The 8,094-nt window shown below is 38.2% G+C and overlaps 1 protein-coding gene across 2 annotated transcripts; it reads right to left on the reverse strand.

The window, feature by feature from the left end:
- Nucleotides 1-1,233: 1,233 nt before the first annotated feature.
- On the reverse strand, nucleotides 1,234-7,830 carry LOC133729215 (solanesyl-diphosphate synthase 1, mitochondrial-like). Of its 2 annotated transcripts, XM_062156700.1 has the most exons (12): nucleotides 7,401-7,830; nucleotides 7,220-7,321; nucleotides 6,745-6,825; nucleotides 6,555-6,626; nucleotides 6,158-6,304; nucleotides 5,695-5,781; nucleotides 4,919-4,990; nucleotides 4,318-4,403; nucleotides 3,335-3,467; nucleotides 2,993-3,082; nucleotides 2,021-2,119; nucleotides 1,234-1,759 (listed from the first exon to the last, which is right to left on the reverse strand). In XM_062156700.1, the coding sequence occupies exons 1-12, from the start codon at nucleotides 7,545-7,547 to the stop codon at nucleotides 1,580-1,582; spliced, it is 1,296 nt and encodes a 431-aa protein (XP_062012684.1). In that variant the 5' UTR covers nucleotides 7,548-7,830; the 3' UTR covers nucleotides 1,234-1,579. The 2 variants fall into 2 exon arrangements, with proteins under 2 accessions (XP_062012684.1, XP_062012685.1); XM_062156701.1 differs by lacking the exon at nucleotides 7,401-7,830 and having other exon boundaries at nucleotides 6,745-6,769.
- Between the last annotated feature and the right edge of the window lie 264 nt (nucleotides 7,831-8,094).

Genomic DNA, 8,094 nt, shown 5'->3' on the forward strand with positions numbered 1-8,094 from the left:
TAGAAGAGATGGCATACCTTTGCCCATCATAGCGTGCCTGAAGCTGCATGTCGACATGGGGAAAGGGGTCAGCTTGAGCGGCATATCGGTAGATTTTCAATGGTTTAGTGCCTGCAGCTCTGAGCCTCTGACCGCTTCAAGCATTCTTCTTTTGAATGGCTCAGGCCTGTGGGTGAACAGTGGTTTTCTACTCATTAGATTCTTTTTTTCCAACTGTTGCATTCGTTGGTTGTAAGAGCAGTGTGGTTGATCGACCACCGGTCACGGTTGCCCGCAAGTGTAAGATATCGGAATGGCCCCTGACTGTGCGACCTGCTCTGGTTCAACGACAAGCCTTGGGTTAGGTGGTAGCCCCTGGCCGTTAAGTTTTGGTGGGTTGAACGAGCATCTCAATGCGACTACAGGTCTAGGAGGTGTCATGCTCTTTGACTGGTTGTTCAGTTGTTGTCAGTTGGCCGAGAATTCTCCCCTGCATTGCGTTTCAACTCGTCATATTGGCAAGGACAGAACTGTATCAGCGTTGAGTCTCAGCATTCTCCTTGTTCTCTCGTTTGCGCTCGGCCTTAATTCCGCGCATGTTCCTCAACCTTACGGGAACAATGACACAGTATGTTATTCACGTTGTAGATTTTCTGCACTACTTGGTTCTTGTTATGATGTGGGGGAGCCCTCCTTGTTATCTTAGATTATCGTTGTCGCTCTCAGGCAGAGGTTCAATTGCCCCTGCACCAAGGCTTTGCATGTCCTCTGGCTAGCTCCCTGTCCTTGATCTGTATTCAATTACTGATCTTGCCACGTGGTTAAGAGCCTCGATATGAATACACTAGATGAAGAAGATATCAGCATTGATCGACATACTAATTTTTTCAAAGGTCTATATTATGAGAAACGCAAGCAAGCGCTTATTTGCTAGTGCCAAACAATATAGGTATAAGTACAACTCTGTAAGAAAAGGAAAAACCGAAAGAAAAAAAATGAAAGATGAAAATTATAGCAGTAGACCTGTATTGGCTGGAATGATATGCAGTTATGCACGGCGGCCATGGCTTCCTTTGGTCTCTGAAATCTGGAGGATAGAGAGTGATTGTTTCGCGTGTTGTTTAGATACTCTCTCTTTTTTTTTTTGAGCAATTTGCTACATAACTTGGCTCATGCTGAACGAATACAGATATAGCTTTTTCAGTAATGTCGGCCTCTTCCTTCTTATAAATTAAAGAACTTGGAACTGGGTAATTACATCGTGAAATTTCAATAAAGGACCATTTGCTAATATTACAGATCAAAAGACGTCCAAAACAAGGGCACTGGGTCAGTCACTGTCGCCTTCACTTTAAAGCACAGCAACTACGATCCATGTGCATCATTTCAGCAGAATGTGGCTACATTATGTGTTATAAAAGATGGCTTACTCCACAGAACTACAAATGCAGACCAACTCTAAACAAACTTTTTGGAGAACAAAATTTGATTAATTGAAAGAATATGATCAAAACAACGAAACTGTTCCTCAGCCTTACAGGAACAATGACACGAGTATTGAATTTCAACACGGTGTTATTTATGGTGTAGGTTTTCTCCGTTACTTGGTTCTTGTAATGACTATATGGGTGAGATCTAGGAGCGCTCTCCTTGATCTTAGTACATCTTCGTCGTCGCTCTCTGGAAGAGATTCAATTGCTTCTGCCGCAAGGCTTGCATGTTTTCGGGCTAGCTCCCTTGTCCTCTGTATTCCATTGCTCTTACCAAGGTAGTCAAGAGCCTGAATGCAGAAAAGTAAGTGCTTGGCATTCACTTTTAGACCAACAAATAAGTTGAAAAGGGGATTTTGAAATGCAATGGATATTGGCTTCAGAACCTTCAATATCAACTATTCATAATATGCTTGCAGGAAAGATCAATTTAAATTAAAGAAAAACCAGACTTCCCTCTGTACTAGCCTCAGCTACTATCAAACAAGTGAATCACAAAACACATAAATAAATAAAAATAAAAAACACTCAAGTAGATTATACAAACTTACAATCTCAACATTTGCAGGATTGTCAAATCCCTGTTCAACAACTGCACGCAACTGAGGGAACTCTTCCATCGCAAATAATATTGGAGCAGTAATTATGCCCTACAAAATCATTATATGTGCACATAATTATGACAGGCCAAATTGTGTAACATATTTATTCAACATTAAGTAGACCATGACAAGAAAATGGGCTCTCGTACAAGAAAGCTCAAGAAGTGGTAGCATGGGAGACAAAATCATTATATGTGCACATAATTATGACAGGCCAAATTGTGTAACATATTTATTCACATTAAGTAGACCATGACAAGAAAATCGGCTCTCGTACAAGAAAGCTCAAGAAGTGGTAGCATGGGAGAGAAAAGTTGAGAGTTTCTTTGTTTTTTTTCTTAAAATACAAAAGTTGAAAGTTGGCTTCAAGACACAATGATATACAAATTTTCTTAAGCTCAAATCACCATACTTGCATATAGTCGGAGAAAAGGCAAGCTTGTTTTCTGTGCCAAACATGGAATGACAATATAAATCATGGGTATGCTTCTGAAAGGATAGGAAAAGAATAAAGACAATACTGTGAACAGAATTAGCACAACTCAGATCTCAAGGCTGACAACACAGGAAAAATCTCAAGCCTAGATGTTAACTACCTGTAAGATGTTGACAGTATTAAGTTAAGCTAGCGAACTCATCCAATAGATGCAACTCGCTCATAATGAGCAAAAGAGGTAGATACAGAGATAGTCGGACTGGAAGTTTGTAAAGAACATTAGTTTGGTTCTCCAGTGGGCTATGCAAGCATTGCTTTTCGTTCAACTGGGGTGCGCAAGCATTTCTTTTTGATAATCAGGGAGAAAATGATTCATATAAATAACCAAATGGGTAGTCAATAAGATGAACAAATACTTTGATGTATTATTTCTAGAAAACATTCCCTGTGTTCAAACAAGGAAATCCCACATTACTGAGACTTACATGACGGATGTCAGATAACGAACCCTTCCCAAGTGATGCTGATGTGCTGGTAAAATCAAGGACATCATCTATCAATTGAAATGCCAATCCCTGAGGGAAAAAAATTAGTCAGCTAATGCAGGCACACCTAAAACTTATACACACATTTATATCAATGAGAAATCTTCATTGTTTGTGCTCTAGAAGAAAAACTTCAGCTAAATCTTATTTTTGAATTCTCCAGCCATGCTTCTGTTCGGAGGAAATGATTAGTAAACTTTATAAAGATCTCAAAAAGATAGCTTCCTCCTCTGGATAAACGAAAACAAATACGGAATTAGACAAAGAAAAGAATTCACAAACCAGATTTTTTCCATAGTCAAAAGCCAACATCGCAACTTCTGTTGTATGCCCAGCAAGAATAGCAACTGCCTTGCAACTGTTTGAAATCAATGATGCAGTCTTGTAATACGTCTTCTCTATATAATATTCCATGCTGCAATGATTACCACATTTCATCATAATTAGCTGACTTTCAACTTCTTTTTTTAACAAATCAAGAATTTGTAAGAAAAAAAAAAAAAGCATGACATCCACAACAGTTATATGCATATTGTATGTTTATATATGCTTCATAGCACTCAAGGAATTGAGACATTTGATAATGGAATGTTCTTGAGAAGAGAATTTGATGTAATGCTGAGTACTAAATTTCTAACTCTTCTCTCTTTCTTTACAATATACTCTGACGCAACAACTCGGTTTCCTTCTCTTTATAGCTCCCAATACAATCAAATAAAGTGGGCCCAAACGCCCTAAAATAGCTGCCCCAAGAAAACTTTATTGAGGACCAAGGGTGACACCTTAAGTGTCCTCAACCGAAATTTAATCCCATACAAGGATTTTTCCTCCCCATCACCAAGTTTTTTTTTTTTTTTTTTTTTCCTGACTGCTTAGACAGGTGCACTTGCGAAGATCAAAACAATGAACAATTCGATTAGAAGAGAAGTCTAGTGGCAAACATCCGCTTTGTGGTAAATAGACGACCATCGCAGGAATCATCATTGGGTTCATCGCATGTAGGTTGGGAGGTGTGGGGCATTGTGTTTTATTACTGGGAAAATGGGGTCTCCAAGGACGATTTTTGCACTATTTTGTTCTAGACTTAAGCATTTAAGAAGGCTAGATAGTGGGCCACTACTCTATCCTCTATTAAGCTTCGTTTGGTTAGCAGCGAGCAGCAGAACCTATCTGACGCTTTATAAGCACTTTTCTGACAGCACATAATGAGCAAATAGCTACTAAACAAAATGTACATATATGAAAGAAGCAGCAGAGCAGTGTACCTACAACGTTGATCGGCTGCAGTAGTCATTTGCATAGTTTCACCTGTAACAAGATGCTCTACAACTGTTGATAGTAACGATACCACCTACAAATGCACAACAATGATGAAGACATGTGTTAAAGCAACTCAAGTGAATGCATGCCACCGTGTCTATTTACTTGGAACACTTTAACACAAAACAGTAATGAACAGGTGTGAGAACCATGTTTGACACAATACCCTCCTTCACTATGGTTGATGATGGTGGAGCTTGTGGTCTGATATTACGGACCCTGGTCATCAATCATTTCAAATTGAGGCCAATATCCCTGTCAGTCAGGGCCTTACTGACCCCCACCCCCACCCAAAAAACTGTCCCATTCAAATTATGCATTCCTTATGGCATGTGGATGAAATACTACTAATCTAAGAATAGGTTCCAGGCGAGCATTTCTAATTTTTGGACCCTTTCTGGCGAAGTCCCTATCGCATATACAAGACGATTCAGACATCTAAAGTCTAGACATATAACCAAATCCAATACTCATACCAGTCATGTAAGATAGCCCCATATGACAATTTTCATTTCAGAATATATGCTGATAATAATATATGCATACCTCTGTGTTTCTTAGAGAGGCAAGTGCAACACAAGCTCGAGAGAGCAGAAAATCTCCTGCTAATACAGCTAACTGCATTCAATGGTGGAAAGAAGAGCAACCATCATATTATGCAAAACTCCTCCGCAACTTGTGCATCAATTAAACATCGATTAGAAGGTTTAGGGGAAACTTGTACTTCTTCCAACAATAATCATTAATAAGAATGGAAAGAAGAATAGAAAGATTTAGAATATTGCACTCTATGTAGCATAGAATGCAAAAATTAGAAAGTTATATGCTTCACAGAACTACTACTTGATAGAAAACAATTATTACCATGCCCCCATTCTAGGCAGTGTACCACTAAATAATAGAAATAAAAATATTAGTCAAATAGCTGTCTAAGAAACAAGGGCAAAGTAAGGAGTCTTAAAGTTACACATCTTTTCCAATGGTGAGGTATAGTCGGTAGTAATCAATATGAGTATCGTAGATAAGGCACATAACTAAGGCGTTGGATAGCGAACAACTTACGCTTAACCGGTCAGATTTTTGCCAATGTCTCAGAACACAAAACATTCTTACTTAAATACTTAAGGTTTATGTGTTTGAACACACACACACACATGAAACACACCATAAAATCTCCAAGACTACAGTGTAACACCTTTATTTGTGTACTTCTGATCAGCCAAATATAGAGAAATTCTGAAGAGAGAAGACATGCATATAATATATTATAGGTTAACAAACAAAAAGTAAATTTGACCAACTTAAGGGAAACAAAAGTACACCTTATTTCCCATTACGGAATTTAATGAATCAACACCACGTCTCGTGTCTGCATCATCCAATACATCATCATGTAGGAGGCTTGCCACCTGACACATACAAATAGTTTCATTAGAAGCTTGTAGGCTTAAAGTCTTGAGAGAAAAATCATATCTTTATTGTCAACAATTTATTTATCGGGCGTTAATACAAGTTACTAACAATAGAGTTAAGAACAACTTCATGCGGATAAGCGATACCTATAGCACCAGTTTTAGAAGGGAAAGAAAATAAAAAAGAGTCCACTTAAAGCAAATAAAACATAATGGGCACAGAACAAGACATTAGAAATGGTTCTGGAAGGATGTGGATGAGTTGGTCAATGGATTCCCCACAGACAATGGATGTTATTGGTGAATTAGCAAAGATTTTATTATTGTATTATTTATAAAATAAAACAAATCTTCAGCAAAAGATATAACCAACATGAATCATCTCTGTCACTTCTGCTATACATTGTTGTCTTGCCCGCAATTCTGTTGGGAAAGCATCTTCCAATCGCGTAGGGGGTTCATGTTGTGTAGGAGTCTCAGGTATTCTGCCATTCAGTGCAGTTGACATCAATAATAAGACCTGCATAGTGCACAGAACTATTGAGTAACTATTAACTTTATGGCAATCATTATTAAGAGAACTAAGTTAAGGATGAAGTGTTCCTATATAAGAGACAGAACAAAAGATCTTCATATCTACAAATAATTTCAAATTAAATAATAATAGAACAGAGAAAAGCTAGTGACCAAAAGTTATCCAGTGCAGGACATCTCGACATTTTTCAAGACAGAGAACTATCAATAAAATGTATTAGCCGTATTGCTATTACCGTAGGACGAAACCTCTTTCCTTCGATCCCCATTTTAAAGAAGTACTCAGCAGCAGAGGCCAGCTTAGGAACCTGGAATGAAAGATAAATTCTTCTTACAATGGAACATCAATGCCAACTCTTCCTCTCCAACACATACATTCTTAAGTAATATCAATTACTTGGTAAGAAGCCAAGGAGAAGAAAATACCTTAGCAACTACCATCGCCCGCAACCTGTCAGCAATAAGTGATAGCTCATCAGAAACAAGCGAGAATGGGTCTTGTGGTTCCTGCAAAACAGTATCTACCATCTAAGTACAATGCGCCACACAATATTTTCTAGCAAAGAAAAGACACTGAAGTTGCAATCAGAAAGAAACAAAATCACATTTAGCCTTGACAACTTGGACCTTTTACTTTCATCTCTAAAGTTGTATCACAAACAACAATAAACCATTTCATACGTTATTATTCAGAAGATGATCACAGAAACAGACTACTTCAACTTTCCCGCATAAATCACGATTCAGGGGTTCAAGGCAAACAAAAAAAACAGAGTCTTCTCACACTAGACTCATAGTTCTCACATTTTCATTGCAAGTCAATAAACAACCAAATGGGTATACCAGCACACAAGAAATAAACCAAAAGAATCAGTAAAAACATCAATACCCAACTCCTTACCTCAACTATGGAGCTAATTTGGTGGTGAATTTGATGCCTAGAAGTTAAAGAGCCAGGGAAAGTAGGCAACCCAGATGACCAAAACTCTCTGCAACCCAAAATCTAGTAACACAAACACTAATTAAAGCAATGAAATTTACCATACCAAACAGTCAATCCAAGCTTCTGGGAGAGATTTTACCTTCTGGGTCGAATCCCCTAGAGACTGAGAATAAGCTTTGGAGACGAAGAATTGATTTGGGTCTGGTCGGTTAGAGAGCAAACACCGACACAGAAGCCCATTGAAGCTGTTTCTTGGAAGCCTAGAAAATCCCCGAGAAAATATCATATTTTTGAGGCTCTGGGAATCAAAAAGGTGGGAGCTTTAGAGAGAGGAGGGAGTTTTGGATATGGGGTTTTAGGGGGTTGGGGTCAAAGTGGAAGAAGAAGAAGAAGAAGAAGAAGAAGAAGGTCATAAACCAACCGACTTGGAAGTTTATGTGTAAGCGCCACCACCATGCGCTATGTACCTATTTAAAGACGGCAAAGCTCAGCCATGAAATTACTTACAAAACCCAATTTTGCCTCTCTAATCTTGCTTCTATTAAGGGTTATTTCGTTTGTTTGACTAGTTTAAGTCTTTACCCATTTTTGAAAGTACCCAACTTGAAACTTTGGAAGGGGGGTTAGGTTAACCAGAACATCAGTGTGATTAAACTCTTCAATCAGGTCTGTCATGTAAAAATGATCAAATAAGAAAGTACTTTAAAATTGAAAGTACTTTTTCGGCTCTCTTAAATTAGTACAAACCCTAAAATTTTAATATACTTCATTCCGCGCTCTCGTCACACTCTTTTTGTTTAAGATTTGAGTGACATTGCACTACCAAGACACCT

The sequence above is a fragment of the Rosa rugosa genome, chromosome 2 (genome assembly GCF_958449725.1).
Source record: "Rosa rugosa chromosome 2, drRosRugo1.1, whole genome shotgun sequence".
NCBI classification, from domain to species: domain Eukaryota; kingdom Viridiplantae; phylum Streptophyta; class Magnoliopsida; order Rosales; family Rosaceae; genus Rosa; species Rosa rugosa.

Excerpts from the sequence above, each read along its gene's own strand:
- LOC133729215 (XM_062156700.1), bottom strand. The coding sequence starts at position 7,547 with ATGATATTTTCTCGGGGATTTTCTAGGCTTCCAAGAAACAGCTTCAAT. Across the intron at positions 7,322-7,400 it reads TAGGGGATTCGACCCAGAAG|ATTTTGGGTTGCAGAGAGTT; the intron begins GTAAAATCTCTC and ends TTGTGTTACTAG. Across the intron at positions 6,627-6,744 it reads GGGCGATGGTAGTTGCTAAG|GTTCCTAAGCTGGCCTCTGC; the intron begins GTATTTTCTTCT and ends CTTTCATTCCAG.